General features: G+C 41.7%; 1 protein-coding gene across 12 annotated transcripts in view; it reads right to left on the reverse strand.

The window, feature by feature from the left end:
- The window catches only part of BMPER (BMP binding endothelial regulator), a 247,149-nt gene that overhangs the window by 76,144 nt on the left and 149,399 nt on the right, over positions 1 to 21,606 (reverse strand). For all 12 annotated transcript variants that reach the window (XM_085005869.1, XM_085005875.1, XM_085005872.1 and 9 more), the window contains 2 exons: positions 20,244 to 20,289; positions 2,708 to 3,037 (listed from right to left, as the gene is read on the reverse strand). In XM_085005869.1, coding sequence (XP_084861995.1) covers positions 2,708 to 3,037; positions 20,244 to 20,289 — 376 coding nt within the window. The remainder of the gene's footprint in view (positions 1 to 2,707; positions 3,038 to 20,243; positions 20,290 to 21,606) is intronic.

Here is a 21,606-nt window from a genome sequence, read left to right on the forward strand (position 1 = left end):
CATTTTAAATTGGTAACATTTATGGTATGTAAATTATAACTCAATGAGGCTGTTTTGCAAAAAAAAAGATCAATAAAAGCAGCTGATGTTCTAAGGTAAAAAAAAAAAAAAAAAAAAGCCACACTCCCACATGTTAGTGCTTCAGGTGGATCTGATATAACTCTTTCAGGTGGAGTTGATGAAATGAACAGATGGCAGAAAAGAAACATTTTTAAATGATTCCCCAAGTGCCGAGAGTTGGGGATGAGGGGGCGTGATGGGGGTGAACAGTACTTTCCAAGCTACTAAGCCTTGCTCTGTGCCTTCCATATGACCCCAATTGTTACTAGGTAAGCAGTGACAGCCTGGGTCCACCGAAGCTACACAGCCACCTGTGCTCCTCTGCCAAACGATTCCATCATCAACTGCTGAATCTATAAACCACAGGGACAGAGTCAGCCCCCTCCATCTCCCATCCTCCAGCTGCAGGCTTGATTTAAGCTGCAATTCTGAAGCAAGTATCCTTTGATCACATGAGCTTAGGAGAAAAAAATAGAGAGAGAGGAAAAACACTCAAAGGATATACTGTGATATTTTAGATAGACAATCAATAGGTAATAAAGAGAAAATATCCCTTAGGGGTAGTGCAAACTGAGATTGGTAGACCAGAGTGGAAAAGACCATTGTCTGGAAATGGAATTGTTCCATTTAAAGGAGACTCTCAAAACAAGTTTAGTGCCCAGAGAAATACAGTCCTTTCCTGGGCAGCAGAAAGCACGTACGCTTCACGTGCTACGGGAACTGGTTCAGCAGGGTGTTAAAGGTGCCACATAAATTACTTTCATAGTGGCAAAAGAGATGAGAAAATAAAAGAAATTTTACAACTGAGTCCAAGGCCCAGAAGAGGCACCTTCACTAATCTAATTATGGTATTTATGATCTATTGCTACTTTCTTAGCGGCTCATCCTTTTGCTCATTTCCACCATGTGAAATCCTTACAAAGAATCCACTTATTCCACACGGCATTGCCAGCTGCGACATGAAGTGTGTGGAACCTCCTCGACCGTTAGTCATCTGGGACTATCCAGAATCCCTTTGCGAGCTGGGTGATGCGTGACTCATAATTTCCATATTGGTAGAATCCATAGAATTCAGCTGGCTTGCAAACAGATAAGCAAGGTGCTTCTAATTGGTCTGGGGTTATAATGGTCGTTTTGTGCACATTTTACATAAAGCCACACAGTTGCTTCCTTCAAAGGGCTAAGGTGAGGCCCATGTGAGCAGCATGGCCCATCATCCGAATACAACAAAAGGTGTCTGAATTTTCTGGGGTGAACTACTCCCTCCAAAGGGGAATGACTACAGCACTTCACATTTACCACTTTCAAGGTAAAGAATGGAAGTCTTTCCTTCTGTAAAAGAATGTTCCAATACATTAATAGTTAACATTTCTCACTGAAATCATGTTATACTCTCCAAATAAAAGCTCCCTGGGCTTCCTAGCTTTCTGCCTTGGTTTAGCTAAGAAGGCATTCTATAGGCTCAAACCAATTTACCAATTAGATTTTGGATTGAATTGAAACAATTAACACGGTTCTGAAGGTACCGTGGAGAGCAGTCTCTATGGTGCCTCAAAAGTTGCCACTCCATCAAATGTTTCCCTTTCTGATCCATATCATCTAAAGAAACTGGAACTCAATTGGTGCTTCTACAGTATTAAATTCTCATCAACACAAAAAGTAAGAAATATGTGGATTTCCTCAAGAATCATCCTTAAAGAAACAGCATATGCCAGGAGAACATGCAGCTCAATACCCAAGTGACAGACAATATGCATAACCGAAGGCAGCAAGGAAGGAACCATACATGATAGAATATAAAATGTGCAAACAAACCAAATTCATTCTTTGGGGCTGATGTTGAAGGATAGAGTTCTGCTTCTAAGATGCCTCCCTTAGCACCTTACAGACAAGAACTTAAGCCTCCCTGAACCCCTAGGAGTAACTTACCAGCAACTATGAACAGTGTGGCCTAAGGGGGATATATCTGCCCTTGGCGTGGGAGGACAGAGTCCAGTGGGCCTCGGCAACATGCGATGCTGAGAAAAGGCCTCAGCTCCATGTGCCAAAGGCTAGGGGAGCAAGCACCCGAAGCATCCTCCGCAGGAGCCAATGGTTCTACCTATTAACTCAAGGAGCCTCCTTCCCCAGGGTCAAGAGTGGACAGGACAGCTGGTCACACAGCCCATCATCCTTGCTCCCATCTGCACGCCCACACATTTGTGGTTTGCTTTTGAGGATTCCCTACTTCTTGAACAGATGCTAACAAGGGAACACGCTTCCTCACAGATGTGAAACTGCACATGACTAGCTGAGCTGGGAAAGACGCTGACAATTCCAAGCGGGACATCAATGGTTTAAAACAGCAACAAAACATTAGAAAGGGGTTATTGGGAGAGAACAACTGCTATTTTTGGAATGAGGATAGAAAGGCACTGGATGGCAACAGTGACTGGCATCAGATTGCCAGGCTCTCCACTGTGCAGATCTCTCCGGCTATTTTGTGGCATCTTGGAGATCTTCCTTCAAAGCCTCAGTGAGTATTCCTGCAGCTGGAATACTTCTCTGCTTCTGGTTTTCCTCTGTGGAGGGGGAGGAGCAGCTGCAGTTCCTGAGATAGAGGGAAGAGCCAGAGAGACACAGAAGCCCGGTGCTTCTGGAAGCCCACCTGCTTTGGTTGTCACTTTCAGGAGGTAGCCATCCAGGTCGATGTGGAACTGCGGCGCCTGGCAGGGCAGCGCGATGCGCGAGCCATTCCAGCGCACGGTCAGGTGCTGCTGGAGGCTGACAGTGCTGGTGCCCAGCACCAGGTCCACCGACTTGGTCCAGGAGAAGGAGCGGGTCCTGCGAGCATCGTTCTTCACCAGCACCTGAAAGGGCGAGGCAGGGGAGGAGCAGTCTTTCGTCAAAACGTACTGACATGTCCCCTGAAAGTTAAACGTCCGTCCATCAAAAGTGTTGTAGTGGGGATCTCCGAATACTGTGCAAACGCCGGGCTCTGCGGATGAGTGAGAGACAAAAGCAGGTCAGAAACCGAGCGAAGGAGTCAAAGAGACATCAGAGGTCCCTGCAATAAACCTGAGAGGGGCACCTGCCAGGTAAGGGAGGACCTTAGCAGAGATGCACTAAGGAAAATCAACTTTAAAAAAATACAAAGTTTGAAAAAAAAATAAAAATAAAGCAATTAAAAGTTTTAAAACCTTTGGCCAAACCTTATAGGACGTGTTACATACTTCTGGTGCTTTTACACTTAAAAGGTATTTATAACACTTCTGAAGTTTGAAAGCATCTCTATTTTAGAAACTTGACATGTTGTTATGGTCATAATGTCAAAGACAGAGAAATGAAATGGATGACCTTGTAAACAGAACTGGCCTAACTTTATAACCCATATAAACAAGAACACAAAAATAAATAAAAGGCAGCAACGTAACCAAAGCATGAGTACTATTTCCATGTAATTGATTCAAAAAATTGGGAACATGGTATTCTAAATGTTATTCATGGTTTTAAAAAAAGTATTATATTCAACACTCATGAATTTCACATAAAATTGTCAAACAGATACATGTGTAATACTATTAGGAATCAAAATACTGATAAAGTTGATAGACTCCGTGTTTTTCTAAAAATACACTGTTCCTAAATTTTGATCTATGTAACAAAATCTAAAGTTGGATAAAAATAAATTGTAAAACCCATGATTTAGTAAATATAAGAAATTCCAACAAATTCATCACTTCCAAATACCATTAATTCAAATATCATGAGAACCAGGCAAAGTTTTACACTTGGGGCAGCCAAAAGTTTACTTAGAAAATTAAATAGTGTTTCTTTTTCTAAAAACAGAATTGGCATTGATTTGTTTTCCATCTAAAGATATTTTATCTGTTTTTAAGAAGACATAAACAATCAGGAAAGGAGAAATTCACTTACAGGAATTAGCCCACATGATAAAAGAGCTACAATTAAAAGAGCAATTTTCAAAACAGCTCAAGATTTTGAAACTATCCTATATAAGTAATTGCTCTGAATATGTGAGGGGAAATTAAGCATTAATATGGAGGAAGGATGTGCCAACTGATCTGATAAGACCAGTTGGATCTACAGCAAACATTTGCTTTTAATTTCTAAAACGTTTGGAGAGTAATGTTGTTTTATGTTATGATACGTCATTTCATATGTCAATTTCACGTGCCTCCATAAAATCACATGTGTTTGGAATTTCATAAATTAATTACTTGTTCTAAATTAGCTTTCCTAGTCAACATTTATTAGAGACTCAAAAAGAGATTGTCTCTGGCATGTAGGACAGCTTCAGTGAACAGGTATTTTAAGGAATATATATTGGAGTCCCCGTCGTGGCTCAGTGGTTCACAAATCCGACTAGGAACGGTGAGGTTGCAGGTTCGATCCCTGGCCTTGCTCAGTGGGTTAAGGATCCGGCGTTGCCGTGAGCTGTGGTGTAGGTTGCAGACGCGGCTCAGATCCCACATTGCTGTGGCTCTGGTGTAGGCCAGTGGCTACAGCTCCAATTAGACCCCTAGCCTGGGAACCTCCATATGCCGTGGGAACAGCCCTAGAAAAGGCAAAAAGACAAAAAAAAAAAAAAAAAAAAAGGAATATATAAAAGGCACTACTTGGGAGAAGAGGGTAGAAGAAGCAAGTGGGAAAGAAGGTTCTGAAAGCTTGGCAGCAACATCTTCATTCACCTCCATTTACACTCCTTTCTTATCCTTTTTTTAATGGTTGTTTTTTTCCTTATAACTCCAATTTTACTCAGTTTGTTGCTTCACACTGCACCCCACCCCCATCTTCCTAATCCTATATTCCCCAGCTAGTGTTCTCACCTATCTAACCACCCAACATTGCATCTTCCAGTCCTTTCTCCACGCGATTACTTCCAAAACTGTCCTATCACAATTTTGGCACATTGTGACAAATGCAATCCCTAACTGAATGACAGGGAGCAAGGTAGTTTCCTGGGACATCCCAAATGGCATGTGGAGAATTATCAGTGCAGAGTTAATATTACCATGTGCCACGGAAGAGGAGATGTTAGCCTAACCACCAGATGCAGCAAATGCAAGAGAAGGGCTTTTTCAGAGTTTTTAACGCCAGAACCAATCATAGCTTTCAAGCTTTTGATCTCATAACAGATGGACCTCAGCTTGCAAAGGCTAAGACACAGATGAAGGAGCTGAAATAATTCTCCTGAGAAAGCATCTCAGCTGTGAGCGGGCACAGGGAATGCCTACACGTTTCCCATGGAGTCTGCAGGGGACAACGTACAGCCTCACCAGGTACTCTGACCTAAAATTGCATCAAAATTATCATTAACAAAAACAGTAATAGCTAATGTTTACCAAGGATTCACTATGTACCTTAGCGCCGTCCCTCATGCCTACTGATAATGGACACATCGTAAGAAAATGGATATTTAGATTGTCTTCTGACATTAAACAAACAGCTAAGCACTTGGTAGTAAATCCATAAAATGAATTACTATCTAGTCACTGAAAAAGTTTGTGAATAATGTTCGTGACTGAGGAAATGCTTACGCCATGTTAAGGAAAAAACAGGAAACAAAACTCTATCCAATCTCGACTGCATTAAAATAAATACCCAAACGCACGCATATCCCCAAACTGTAAACTGTTTCTTTGGTAGTAGAAGCATGAGAGATTTTTTTTTTTCTTTCTGCCTTATGCTTTTCCATGTTTGGCTTTGTCATTACGTTTTGTCTTTAAGAGCAAAATGTGGGTACATTTAGGTAAGGTCAATATGGGACAAAGCAAATCGTCAAGGAAGCAACAGAAACTACACTGCCTATATAGTGGTCCTGGACAACCTGAGATTATTCATAGCTGGGCAGGAAGCAGTGAGAGGCATCCAAGGAGACAGGGCAAGGGAAACCATGTGTGAGCAGGACTGTTAGTTAAGATATTTTTCCAAAAGGTCCTAAGCTGTAGAAAAGAAGGGTCTGGAGATAGGATGATTTTTCTGTGTAACAGCAATATAGAAGAAGTCCACAAAATTTCATGACAAGGAAGATGCCTGAGAATTAGGCCTTGCATTTGGGGACATTTGTATCATGAACTAAAATAATTTTGAAACCTCGGCTCTCCCCTTTTTTGGCACCTCAAGGTCCCCATGCCAGATCCTGCAGGAGCAGCGAACACGTGTGCTGGAGAGCCACTGAAAATGAGAATCTCAGGGTTACAAAATCTGAAAAGCAAAAAAGCCAGAGAAGCACTTAGGGACACAAATGAACACTGTATTCTCGTATAATTTTTTGTTTAGCAGACCCAGTGAAAGGAGCCACAGTCCAAGATGTCCAGGTGTTCGGTCACACTCTTCTGGAAAGCCTGGCGTGATGGGTGGAGCTAAATGAACAGACCCTTCTATAACTCTCCTTGCCTGAATATGTTTAAGTCAGAAGATGGAGAGAAAGATGCCAGTTCACAAGCAGCGGTGTGTGTTTATTCACAGCCCTTTAAGTCAAATCATAAGATGTCATTTTTGTTTTGGTTTGTTTTCGATAATATGTATACAATGTCTAGGCATTGGGGGAAAAAAGATTAGAAGCGTATAAACCCAAATATTAAGAATACCTTTTTTCCTCTTTTAGGTAATGGAATTATGCGTGACATGTATTTTCCTCTTTCATGTTTATGTGTATATATGCATTATTATTTACATTTATATTTTATTATTTACAATCTCTGTGTATACTCTTGGAATAAGGACATTCGTTTTAAGACACTAAAAAGATACTGGATGAAAACAAATCGCTTTGATGTCACATATTTTAATACAACAACTAGAGAATTAAGAGAGTGGGGCCACTTCTGAAAACGTAATTCCAATGTTTTTCCTCTTAACCTCATCTGGTACATTTATTTCCACCATGGGTATATTTATTCTAATAAGATGCCTTCCTTCTGAGGGCAGTGATTATTCTCAAAACATCTGTCAATGAAAGTAAAGGGAAAATTATACAACTCCATGTCATAAAGAAAATAAGAGAAATTGAGAAGACCCTAATCCCCTTGCCCTGAAACACAAGGAAACAAAAACAAAAGCATAAAGAAAAAAAAAGTATCATTCATGGCTCCGCCACCAAAAAATAATCACTGTTTACCATTTGGTGGTGGGGGTGTGTCTCTGTGTGTGTATATTTTAACATGAAGATGATCCTGTACATGAAATTATATGTCCTCTTCAGTAAAGACTTCCTCAGTCATTATAAATCATTGTGAAAACACAGAATGCGGCTCCCATACTCAGTCCATTACTTCTGCAAAGAGAACAAGCTCTCCAATTCATTGCACCACACCAGCACACAGATCAGGATATTTCCAGAATGGTATTCTAACCACGAGGAAGTCTATCAAATGAAAACATAGCTTTAAGTTTTCCTTTGCAGAGACTGCAGCAAAACAGGCCCTGTGGGACTCTGGGGCCATGGGGTCACGTGGGGGCTCCTGGGAACCCCAGGTGTTGGGTTAAGAGCCGTGATGATGCCAAGTTTGGGTCAAGAACAGGAAAGGAGAGGATTAGAAACACTGCCCTTAACACCAGCCTTTATGCTGTGGGTCTAGGCTCCTCCTGATGTGATGTAAGCCTCCAATATAAACAGGCTGTGTGTGACCCAGCAGAAGCTGAGCCTCTCCATGCACGAGGCTCTGGTCTCGATCAGAGGCGTCCGTGACAGCTGTTACCCCCAGGGGACCTGAAAGCCAACAGAAGCTCCATCAAGGGGCACCTGAGCTCCTTTAAGACTTTATACCCTACCTACAGGGAGCTCTATTCAATATGTTGTAATACTCTATGTGGGAAAAGAATCTGAGAAAAAATAGATATACATGTAGGTATAACTGAATTACTTTGCTATGCACCTGAAATGAACGCAACATTGTAAATCAACTATACATTGACTTAAAGAAAAAGATTTTACATCCTTGGCTTCTTAAATCAAGACTTTACTGTGTGAATATGGGGAAAGGACATTGAGGTCTCCTTCCACCCATCGCTAATCGAACAGATAGACTTAAAAATCTACATATAAAAAGCTGATTTTTTTTAAAGTTGGGTAGGCACCAGAAACTAATATTAAAAAAAAAAAAAAAAGGCTTGTTAGGGTTGTTAAGAATGTAAGTTTCTTTTCCCATATTTTCCATAATTTCATATATTCACCAACTTCAAATAGAAAAGCAAAGGCTGTGTCTCTATCTTCAAGAGTGAATCTAAACTGAATTTAAGCCTAAAGCCGTGGCTGACATCCTACCCGTGGCCTCCCAGCAGAGCCCAGGGTTTCCCCACCTCTCACTTTCCCTGGAGCAGTGGCCTGAGCCCGCCCCATACCTCACAGTTCACAGCACAGGAAGGCTGCAGCTCCTGGCTCAAGTGCCAACTGCCCAAATGCCAACTTTCCCCTGCCTCAGCCAAAGCCACTTCTCTTTCCTCTGAATCCCCAAAGCAAAACTGACACAGCTCAGATTTTCTGGGGCAGTTAAAAATACAGTCACCAAACCCACAGTATGCTCACGATAAATCATTTTCAACCCTATGTATCCTTCACTCCTAAATCAGGCCTTAGACCCCTTACATGTAAATTGCGTGTATTCTTCTCAGTGCCTGGCACACTGTCTTGTATATTGGAGGACCTACATTTATACGTGTGATAAAGGGATTCATCTATGCATTACTCATAGCATTGCTTGGTATAATATTTATCAGGTATCGGAGTTCCCGTTGTGGCGCAGGGAAAACGAATCTGACTAGTATCCATGAGGATTCGGGTTCGATCCCTGGCCTCACTCAGTGGGTTAAGGATCTGGTGTTACCGTGAGCTGTGGTGTAGGTTGCTGATGTGGCTCAGATCCTGTGTTGCTGTGGCTGTGGCTGGGCCAATAGCTGTAGCTCTGATTTGACCCCTGGGAACTTCCATCTGCCACAAGTTCGCCTTAAAAAGCAAAAAAAAAAAAAAAAAAAAGAAAAAGAAAACTATCAAAAAAATTTATATATCAGGTATCAAATATATATATTTGGCTCTTGTCCTTTTAGGGCTGCACCTGCAGCATATGGAGGTTCCCAGGCCAGGGGGCTAATCAGAGCTGTTGCTGCCAGCCTACACCAGAGCCACAGCAACACCAGATCTGAGCCACATCTTCGACCTACACCACAGCTCACAGCAATGCCGGATGCTTAACCCACTGAGTGAGGCCAGGGATCGAACTCGCAACCTCATTGTTCCTAGTCGGATTCATTTCCTCTGTGCCACAACGGGAACTCCGTATCAAATATTTGTTAAATGGATGGGTTCATTAAAGAATATATTTCAGTGGGCAAAAATAAACTGCCCACACTGAACTCACTAAAAGAGCTGAGTGTAATGAATGGCATCTGACAGGTATCCAACAGAATTTTGCTTAATTAATTAATTAACTGAAACATTAACTAGGGCTCTCAGCACAAGGAATTGAGGCTGCAGATGAAATTAAGGTTGCAAAGCAGCTGACCCGAGATGGGCAGATCATTCTGGGCAATCCAGGCAGGACAAGTGTGAGCACAAGAATCCTTATAAGTGAAGGAGGAAGGCAGAAGAGTGCGTGTCACACGGTAATGCAGCGTGAGCACGACTCCAACTGCCACTGTCAGCACCGAAGATGAAAGCAGGCTTTGGATCAAGAAAAATGGGCAGACTCCAGGAAGTGGACAAGCCATGACAACAGATTCTCCCCTAGAGCCTCAAGATGGAATGCAGCCCTGCCGACACCTTGATTTGACCCATTCAGGTCCATTTCAGACTTTGGACCTCCAGAACTTAAGATAATAAATGTGTATTGTTTTTAAAACACTAAATTTGTAATAATTTGTTACAGCAGCTACAGGAAACTAATAAACTTAGCAAAAGTCAAGGCAACTAGTCCAAACTGACCAGCTTACCCCAGGCACCATGCCAGATGCTTTCCACATTTTCACTATGTCCTTTAAGCTTCACTATTTCTTTGCACAGGGCATATTGTTACCCTAATTTCTTAGCAATAAGTTCGGAGAGGTTGCCATGTTGCCTATGGTCTCTCAGCCAATAGCAGTAAAGAACCCAACCTCTTTGGCTCTGAGGCCAGTGCCTCCTTCTCCACGACTGAATGTCTCCATTTACACCCTATCCCATGGCATCCCATGCAGTCGTTATGATTACAGAGCTCGAGGGGCACCTAAAGAAGTAAGGTAGTGTGTAGACACTCTTCTTCCAAGTGCTCATGAGTACAGCCACTCAAACGCAGAGGTTCACAGACACCCAAGACTGATTAATGACCTCCCAGGAGTTCATGAACTTTGGCTCAAGGACACCTATCTAGAAGTTAATTAAAAACTACATTATATGGTTCTCTTATTTAATGTGTTTACATTTCATCTCCCCAACCACGTCACAAGTTCCTAAACTCAGGGTCTGTATCAACTTTTTATCCTGTCCTCCAGGGCACCTTCCAGAATGCTGGAAATTCACCAAGTGTTAATATAAACGTGTTACAGAAAATGTATTTTTGCTACTCTATCATTTAAGCTCTGGACTTAAATAAAAGTCTGCTCTCTTTAAACTAGAAAGTGCTGTTTGACAGTAAAGAAAGCTACGCACCTGAGCTGAAGAGATAGGTTTCATATCTCTAAATTAATTTATCGTCCAGCATTAAAGGCACCTTAGAGCTTTGTGAGCATTATGTATATTGCTTAGAAGAGAGTCCTGGGTTTGAATCTCAGTTTTCCACTCAATGACTAGAAAATCATGCACCTATCACCTACAAAACCTCAGTCTGTTCACCCGTAATATGGGTCTAAGAACAGCTACCTTGTAGAGTGGTTGTAAAGATAAAGATAGCCTTTCAAGAGTTCCCATTGTGGCTCAGCAGTAACAAATCTGACTAGTGTTCATGAGGATGTGGGTTCAATCCCTGGCCTAGTTCAATGGGTTAAGTATCCAGCATTGCTGTGAGCTGTGGTGTAGGTCACAGACACAGCTTGGATCCCTCATTGCAATGGCTGTGACGTAGGCTGGCAGCTGCAGCTCCAATTCGACCCCTAACCCCTTGTCTGGTAACTTCTGTATGCTGTGGGTATGGCCCTAAAAAAAAATAAAGTAAAAAAAAAAAGAAAAAAAAAAAGATGGCATTGCAAAAGTGCTGTGAACATAACAGATGCTCAGAGAGTAGTCATTATTAGTTTTATTATTGTAAGTCTTATACAAAGCCAGCAAACAGATACCCACTACTGCCTAAAATAGGGATGGAAAAGATTCTAAAATACACATAAAATGTAAATTTGTTGAAAAGACAATGTGAGTTGAGTTCATCTAGAAGACATATAAAATGTAGACTGGGGGCTAGAACGGAGGAAGCCATTAGGCCACAAAAAGCATCTTAAGAAAGTCATGAACATGGGAAAGAAGGCAGCTTGCACAAGAAGAGCAGGACCCCGAATCTGCCCAGAGTGGGTAGTAGTTGGTTCAGGAGAAGACTTCCAAGCTGTCTAAATAAATTGGCCAGAGATTTATTGCCAGCCTGAGAAGTTTAAATGTATTCCAAAGAACCAACATTTCTTAACGTCCTTCCTATGAAACATCAATCCTGCCTGTGACTCTGCCAAAATAAGTAGAAATAAAAAAAAAACCCTCTGCAGCCCAAATTAGTTGGGGAGGTACTCTACACTCCATCATCCTCCTGAAAGTTTACCCTGCACACTGGCATATAAAGGGCTCTGAGAATTCTGCAGTCAGGAAACATACTTAAGTTTACTTGACCTAGCATTTCCCCAAAGTATTTAATCATAGGACCTTGTTTTGAAAATATTACTCATTACTATCCCTCAGCACTAGCGTTTTATAAAACAAACTTTGGGCAATTCTGTGAGAGACCAGTTAAGGAAGCTGGTGTAGGTTTTCGTGAAGGCCAAATGTGGGGTTCTGACAGTGGTCTGCAGAAAAGGCTGATGAAGAAAAGACAGAACTTAGTTGCAGGCAACGGGATGAGGGTCTGGCTGCCTTGGGAATGGAAAGGAAACTCTTTATTAGAAAAACAACCCAAAGAGACAATCAACCAGACCTGAGGACTGATTATCAACATGGGAGAGAAATGCCAAAAGTATGAGAAATAAGACTCAAAACCTGTGCAGCTGGGATAAAGGGGGTGCCAGAATTCAGTCAACAGATAGAGGTTGGAAACAGCTATTAATCTCTCCATCCAACTCTCAACCCAGATAACTCAGAGAATCAAAGGTAGCAACTGTTAAGCAAATGCAAATACAGTAGTTTGTGAAAGAAGAACGCTGGTCTCCAAAAACACTTGAAGCTGAGATCTACCATATTGGTATCCTGTTAAGGACCTAGAGGTTTGGACAAATGTGAAGCCAGAAAGAGAGAGTAACTACAGAAGGGGTACCATGCAAGCAGCACTGCGGGCTCACAGGATGCAAAGGTGTAAAGCAAAATCAGAACAGGTGCTTGTACCAAGGAGAGATATGAGACGGCAGAGGAGAGGAGCCATGGTTGGGGGTGGGGGGAGAACAGTAACCAAGAAGGGGGCTGCAATAAGGAAAAAGAGGATTGTGTCCATCAATATAAACTTCACATCAAAGGGAACCATGAGGTGCAGCTAATGAGTCATTTCTCCAGATTCCCAGGAAGGTTAGAACTCAAGGATTGTAGCTGAAGAGGTTAAGGGACCTCAAAAACTAGATAAGGTTTCAAAAGGTGAGCAAATGTAACTGCCTTCAAATAGAAGCCCCTAATCATGGAGAGAGGAAAGAAACTAGCAAACTTCACGTATTTTGGAGGCGGACCTCCAAGACAAATAAAAACGAAGTACACAGAGAACATACAACAGTGCTTCAAAGTTGGGGCTTTGGCGTCTCAGGGACCAGGCTATTGGCTGACCTCATTTACCTTCTCAGATGGCTCACATGTAAAATGAGAGTAACGACGGCTTCCACTTCGTGGATCGCTGTGAGGATGAAGTGACAGAACGCACGCAGAGCACTTATCACGATGTTTATCTCGATGCCTGACGCGGGACTTACATTCAATAAACTGCTGCTGGTGATGGGAGCAATTGCAGTGGCCGCAGAGCAGCGACCTTTGTTTTTCTTATTTTACTCAGAGGAGAGGTGACCGCCAGAGAGAGATAAATCTGCCTCAGCTTTGCATATGGTAATGTGTAATTTATTACACAGTTTTTTCCCACAAAGTCTACTTTTCGGAGTCTGGGATTTGTATGCTCTGTTTTGTCACTTAGCCATAGTTTAGGTGTTCCATCGTTAAGAGGTTCTGGTCACAAGTTTCTTCAAAAACTAGGTCTTTGCATCATACTTGAGATTCAAGATGGCAGACGACTAAATGCGTCACACTTACAATAATGAATTTTTATATATCTTTATGTATAAAATATATTCTTTCAAAATTAGGCAAGAAAATAACTTTTTTTTTTTTTTTTTTTTTTCTTTTTCTAGGGCCATACCCACAGCATATGGAGGTTCCCAGACTAGGGGTCGAATCAGAGCTGTAGCCGCCGGCCTATGCCAGAGCCACAGCAACGTGGGATCTGAGCCACGTCTGAAACCTACACCACAGCTCAGGGCAATGCCGGATCCTTAACCCCCTGAGGGAGGCCAGAGATCGAACCCACAACCTCATGGTTCCTAATTGGATTCGTTAACCACTGAGCCACGAAGGGAACTCCAGAAAATAACTTTCAATTGAATGATTTAATAATGGTGTATCTATATTAAGAATACTTTCCCAAGCTAAAACCCAGGGAGACTGTATGATATTAAAGAATGAGTAATGGAGTAGGAGGCTCTTTCAGTTATTACTACCGTGCACCTTAGTTTCCTCACCTAGGAAGTAGGCAGCTTGACCTCATACTTAAGGTCCATTCATTTACACAATTCCATGATGCTCATGTGATAAGCTCAATTGGCAGAGCAACTTAGCTCTTTTTCACTCCTGATGGAATGTATACACAGTTATTCCAAATTTCACATGTGTTTTATTACTGTAAGTAAGAAAATTTGAACAGATCTTCATTTCTTGCTGGAAATACCTCAACCCTAAGTTGCCAGGAGGAAAAAAAAAAATACCTAGAAAAATGAGTGGACATGGAAAACCAAGTCAGTTTGATTTGTCAGTGAGCCCAGAGCACAACAACCATTGCTGCTCTAAACCTGAGCAGAAAGGCAACAGTGTCACCAGGTAGATGAAAAGTGTGGGCACTTGAGTCTACATTTCCTCCTGGGTGGGGTGAAAGGAAACACCATTAAATTGGAGACTCTTCCTAATATTCTTCTCCAATCTCTCATCTCCACCAGTTGTAAAACCCTCCAGACCTTTTCTTCCCTTCCTTACTGCAACCGGCTGTCCAGCTGCGCAAAATGACAAGGTCAATGGTAAAAATTCCATCCCTGGCCCTGGGGCCAGACTTCTTTGCAGGACTTCAGGCTCCATCACTCACCATGGACATCCTTCTCAATCTTTAACCTTCAGTTCCTTAGCTTAAAATGGAGCTAATAACAAATTCCTTGATCATAAAAGGGCTGTGAGGATCAAATAACATCAAATGAGAGGGCCCGAGAGACAGTGTTTAGACACACAGCAGATGCTAAATAAATATTAGCTGCTACCACTGTGGCGAGTGTTGCCATTATTGTTGTATGACGGCGATGATGATAATGATGATGCGTGTTACCTCAACAGTCAGAACTTATGAACGACAGACATCCTGCAGAAACTGACAAGAGATGGTGGATAAAAGATGACACCTAATAACCTCCTCCAACTCTGCATCAATTTGCTGCCAGAAAATTTAAATTAATGGTATCCCTTAAAACAGAGCAGGACATAAAACACAAAACAAACTGATTTCCTCATACCCTTCCAAAGCCACTCCTGCCTGTGTGGGGTTTCCTAGCCACCACGTGTGGTACAGTTGGATTTTATTTGCCACCCTGTCTGCTGGTTGAGCCTCGGGAACAGTGACAAACCCACCTCCAGATGCTGGCCCAGAAACTTCAGTGGCCACTTAGCTTAACACCTTCTCGGCAGGGCTAAAGTCAACACCACAAATTCTTATTCTACAAGCATCTTGAGCTCAGGTTTCAGATTTCCTCACTTTCCTGACTTAAGGACAGACTCTTGGCGTTAAGGGACCTGGAGTTGCTTACAGTCTCGGAGGCCAGAAACCTTGCTCACACACAGAATTACGAAAGTGCAGAACCTCGTCAGTGGAGATTTCTCATAAAAATGGGGCCTAGGTCATGGTTTCATTAAGTTGTTGTTGCATTCTCCCCTCCTACAACAATTCTTTAATTGGAGATAGCTCTAGGCATGCTCAGAGACCTAAGAAAGGTGTGCCAAGACCGGCCAGGCAATTCCACAGTGCCTGCCCATGGTGGGACATGCAGCAGGCAGGGGCCCTTTCAGGCAGCAGGCACCCTAGTGCTGTGCACAGCTGGAAATCTAACCCTTGGGGGTTTTACAAAGTTACCTGGCAACTGTGAGCCTCCTCGCACCCTGAGTTGCTGAAATCGGATATTTCCTGTTACTTGTGGGACGTGGGACGTGCAGTGGAGGTTAGTTCAATTAAATGCACATCTGTGCTCAGTATACTCTACCCTCCTCTGTTATGTAATCGTGAACTTTCCTTTGGGGTTGGGATTCTGATGGTTACGACTGATGTGGCTACAGGCACAGCTTAATGAACCTGTGAGACCGGAGGCTGGGCATCCATGTCTGGATAGCCTTTGGTTGCCTCAGGTCTTATGGATAGTTAGGAGATTAAATTCTTTTTTTTTTTTCTTTTTGTATTTTTTAGGGGTGCGGCATATGGAGGTTCCCAGGCTAGGGGTCTAATCGGAGCTACAGCTGCTGGCCTACACTACAGCCACAGCAAGGCCAGGGATGCTAGTTGGATTCGCTTCCGCTGCGCCACAGCGGGAACTCCTAAACTCTTTCTTCAAATCAATCTCTCCTTGTCTCTTTCTAGGCACACACACACCCACACACCCCTCTCTTATCAGTGAAAACTTTGCCACTAAATACTATCTCCATATCTGAAAACAGACACTCCGCCAACAAAGAATTTATCTGATTCAGGTCTCTGCTGATGGCTGAGTCAAGATTCCACCTACTGTTTGCCAACAGAGGGGAAGATAACATTTCCCACAAACCAAATGCTACACACACACAAAAGACAGTGGCCTTCTTGGCACCCAACTCACGGTCCCAGGATGTTCAGCTCAGGGAAAGCGGGGCTTGCTCTCTAGGTAATAGTTCATACTTTTTCAAGAAACAGCATCTGCACCAGAGCTTTATAAAGTTTGTTTAGCTAGCTTCAAATATTTTATTTTAAATAAATCACCCAAGCCAAATTTAATTCTTTTCAGTTGGAAAAAGAGAATGGCCCATGTTATTAAAAGACAGTAATCCCTTTCATACTTCCTTCAGGCCTGATTTTAAGAAGACTTTTTTTTTTTTTATAAGATAATCATTGGCCTTTCAGACCAACCCTACAAAGACTACTGTACTATATATACAGGATACAACTATTTTGTGCCTCAATTATTGCTTATTACCAACAAAATTACAAATTGCTGTTATCACTGACGGTTGCAAAGAGAAACCTCGAAAAATGTTCTACATATTTGCTTCAAATTTTCTCTTCCCTGTTCCTTTCAGAGGCCTGAGAAAGCCCCAAACACTACCAAGATGGACTAAGCCAGTCAATAAAGCAGGAATTCTGTGGAATTTGAGAAACAGACAATGCAATGTCACTGTTGTAAGTAATGCAGTACTCATTTAATTAGGCACATAAGCAAAGAAAGTTTTAGATTTGAAGCTATGTAACCAATCCAATCTGTGTATGTACGTATGCATATATAGACGTATATACGTATGTATGTGAATATATGTGACATATGTATCTGATTATTTATTCCTACCTCCTTCCCAAACAGGACTGGAAAGTAGCTTACAAGCATACATACTAAATAATCCAAAACCCGTAAGGGCAGTAGACATATTGGATGAAGTCAGGAGAAAGTTTATTATACAAAAACCACGTGCTGTTAGAGATGGGATACAAATTTATTTCTAGCTTCCTAGAAACTAAAGCAAAGATGGTGCCTTTAATCAACAGAGATATAATTATGCCTTTATAATTTTTCTGTAGGTCTAGGCAATGAAAATACAGAAACACATTCCATTAAATCCAAAGGCTTCTGGTCTGTTATTTTTTACATCAGCAAAAGGTCGGCCTCACTTTACCCTCCTACTTCATCTAATTACTAGATTGAAGGTCAAGTTACTGTTACCAGTACCACAGGTGCTTATTTCTGGATTCACCTAGCTGTTACCCCTGTTTAGAGTAGCAATGGTTCTCAATCTGGGTGATGTGCTCCCCAGGAGACATCTGGAAATGTCTGGAGATATTGTTGGGTTGCCACTGGCAACTAGTTTGTACAGGCAAGAGATACTGCTAAACATCATGCAATGCACAGGACTGCCCCAACGAAGAATTACCTGGCCAAACTATCGATAATACTGAGGTTGAAAACTCTGTAGTAACTAATGGGGTATGTATATCCATGTGTGATGTTGTTTCAATGAGGCAGAAATCGTTCATGCTTCTGGTTTTAGAAAATAAGAGCCTTAGTTTGCACTTCAACCTTCATGTGTCTGCTTTAGAAACTCATATATCAGAAGAGGTTTCATAATTGACAAAGGAGGAAAAAAATGAGCTCAAGGGTTTGTTCTGGATCCTGGATAGAATGACAGAGGAATTTCAAAATAGGAGGTCTTTAGGCCACGGCTAAAGGACAGCAGATTTAGTCTACCTGAATGTGCTCTGAAGATCTGGGCACTGCTTTAAAAAATGGAAATCATCCCATCTCATAACTCAATCTGAACAAATAAACCTCTCCAAATAGAATGTGTTTTATAGCACTGATGGAAGAACCGCTGGACAGCAATAGAGAGCAAACAGATGGAAAGAACACCAAAGGAAATTGAGAAATCGCCATCTGATGATATCATTTCGATTTGGACCAAAAACCACATGCCTGGGCTCTTCCCACACTGACCTGCTGGACGCAGGTGCACAGAGCGCAATCTCCCTGGTGTCCTGCCAGCTGGGTGGCTTCTCCCTTGCCACTTGCCTCTCTCAGTGACATAGTCATGGGCTCATCCACATGTATATTTATATTTACACTACAATGCACAGTATACGTACAGTAAATATTCAATGACCAGTTAAAGACTAGATTTGTTTTTGTCATTCCCTTCTTCTTTTTTTTCCTTTTTTCTTTTCTATAAGCCACCAGTATTCCATATATTGAAAGGCTAGCCCATGGTGGATAAACTAATTATGAAATGCAGCTCTCTTTTGAACGATCTCAATAATCACCTCCCCCCTTTTTTTCTTGGCCATGCTCGAGGCATGCAAGTGCCAGGGCAGGGATCAAACCCTAGCCACAGCAGCGACAACACTGTATCCTTAACCACTAGGTCACCAGGGAACTCCAATAATCACCCTTCTTGATGCTTGTAACATAAAGGCAAATAATTCAGGATTTAGACTGTTTCTGTACAAGACTGGCCATATGTTTTCATTAAGTTGATCAGCAAAGATCCCACCTGAAAGCAGAGGGATGGACAGTAACCCTTCTGAGCTCATGCACATGGAAAGGGTTAGCTAGAAAATCTGAGGAGTTCAGTGGAAGTCTGTCTGCTTCAACTAGGAGCTACTTTCTAGAGAAATGCAAACATCTTCATCAACATGGATACAGAGGAAAACTTCATCAATTTCGACGCAACTATGCTCATCCAAGAAGGAATTAAGCTGGGAGCAGCCTCCAAACCATCCATAAACAAACTTCCTCAGAGAGTCTCTGGGAAGATGATTAAATGTAATAGCTTATACACATGTTTTAAAACCAACGAGTGTGTTAATCATAGCTAATTCTTCTTCCTGCATAATTTTCCCAAGTAAAAACGAAGTTTTACTTGGTTGGACTGCTTTGAGTTATTTTATGAAATTCATTATCTTTAAAGAAAAAATTTTATTAAGTCTTTAATTTTCATGAATTCAGCCAGCACTTTTCACAGTGAATAGTATATAAGTGTTTAATGCCTCTGGGTCTCAAAAATAGAATATGTGTGTATATGTACAGTAATATATGTACATAAGGTAATATATATAAAGAACCTATGTATCCATTGTCCAAAAAGAAGAACCAGGATAACGCTTTACAATATAGACTCTGATTTTAGACACATGAAATAAACAACTTGTTCCCATGTGAAAGCTGCTTTCAACTGTCATCAAAGCCCACTTCTCTAAGCCTGAAGGGCTCATAAAATACCTTCTAATAGATTCCATGGCTTGGTTAATCCTGTTTATCATACTTTGGAACTAATTTGACAGTGACATTATGAATAAGCCTTCTTCAATGAAACACTTCGGAAAACTACCTCAAAACCCCAAGAATGTGAGGAGGACTGAAACGGTGATTTGCTAAGAGATCTGGGCATGACATTAAGTCTGTTGCTATGTTTCTGTGTGATGGGTAGTACAGGCCCAGATGGCTTTCAGAACAGGCCATGTTGGGGAGAACTTTCGGGAACTCAGTTAAAAATAAAAGGATGGTCAAACCACTGCCAGCCTAACGGCCTCGTTTCTCTTTACCAACAGCGACGCGGGACGTGCCCAGGTGAAATGGTGAACAAGGACAGGTGTGGGAGGACAAAGTGCAGCTGTTTGGCTTCATAATGAGAGGAGGAAAATCTCTCCTAGCTTATATATCATCTTTGGTTTTACTGGACATCCTTGCGTTGGCCACTATGACTGCAAATGCTATTAGCTGTTAAAATGTTTATCATCGAGTTATCTGGTCCTTCCTAAAACCTCATCGGATCATTTATCTTCTAAATTTCTCAAGAGCAACAAATCCTGATGGAAACCTCACCACTTGCCTCAATTGCGCTTCTGCGCGAGGATGACCACTGACTTAAATTGTCTGGAGGGAGGTGAGATGATCCCATCTTACATCTACAGGAATAAAACAGGCTGAAAACCAACACCACCCTTTTTCTGGTTGCACTACAAAAGGCAAAACAAGTTATTAAGAGCACATTGTCAATGGAGTAAACTTACTTTCCGTGCAAATAGGACAGCATCCTTTCCGGTTGAGAATTTTGCCCTAATCAAAAGAAAAACAAAGAAGAATTTAGTGTTAAGAAACAGGGTCTGCTGAGGACAGAACTCTTTTTTTTAAAAATCTAGTATCAGATAAACCAATGAAATCAGTCCAAGCTGTATTTGAACTCACTGCCCAGATGGTGATGATGGTGATGAAAATGAAGTTTCAAGTATCAGGTTCCACGGCCAGACAGAGTCATTGAGAAAGCCTTCCTGTTTTTATCCTCTGAGAAATATAATCTCTAAAGGGCTCGTTGGTGTGACTTTTCTCACATGGAGGGAAATGGCCTGGATTCCACCTTTGCCCTGGTACCCAAATCCAGCCCTCTAGAGACCAAGTGCACACACACAGAAATGGGAATTGGCTGTCAACCTACCAATCCGTGCCATGCCTTGGTTCTGTCTTTGCTTACTGGAGGGTACCCCCAAATAAGTGGAAACCCAAGCTTGGGTCTATGCATATGAACAATCTTTGTGCTACAGATGCAACTCAGTCCAATTTCTTCTTTCAGACAGCAGTGTGCTATCCCGGTGAAGTCACTATTATGCAGTCAAAGCCAATGAAGCTGAGGGTTTTGAAATGCTAAGTAATTTTCCATTACCTTTCTGGAAATACAGTGTAATCTCCTATATGGCATTTCTTCCAACTGTTTTCTAATGCTTAACATTTAAAGGAAGAAGCATGTGGTCAAGACCCTACCAGAGAGTGACACTGTCTTATCTCTGACTCAACGGACTCTCAAGGAAACAAACGTGGACGAAGAGCACGTGCTACGCAACAAACATCCTACTACTTATTTTCCTTAAGTTACCCAACACCAGGTGAGTTGGAAGGACTTAATAAATTAATATGAAGAGCATCGTAGGATTTAATTCATATTATGTTATTATAATCCTTGTTATGAAGATGCACAAGAACTTTACGAGCTGAGCGTTTTCCTTCCTATAGATGAAGAAACTGACCTCATGTCACACAAGAGTGGTAGAACCCCAGATCAAATTTAATTTTGAATGACCTGATAGGCCAGCCTGTTTCTACTCCAGATTTTTATCCTCTCTCATCTTTTATCATTAAGAGAATTTAATATTTACTGTATATCTGCTATACACTAGAATAATGTTGTTACTTTCTTCACACTTGATCTCTTTCATGCTTCACAACAACCTTCTAATTACTGTTGCTCCTTTTTCCGCTTCATAGGGAACTAAGGAAACAAAGACCAAAGAGAGGGGACCCACGGCCTGTGTCAAAGCCACATGTGTGTTCACTACCTGTCAATTGCATCCAGGATAGATTTAGGTACTCAAAGTTACTCAA

The sequence above is a fragment of the Sus scrofa genome, chromosome 18 (assembly GCF_054392235.1).
Source record: "Sus scrofa isolate SSC_HxYL_T2T_F1_AM1 chromosome 18, Sscrofa_HxYL_maternal_Yorkshire_Landrace_v2.0, whole genome shotgun sequence".
In the NCBI taxonomy this organism is placed as follows: Eukaryota; Metazoa; Chordata; class Mammalia; order Artiodactyla; family Suidae; genus Sus; species Sus scrofa.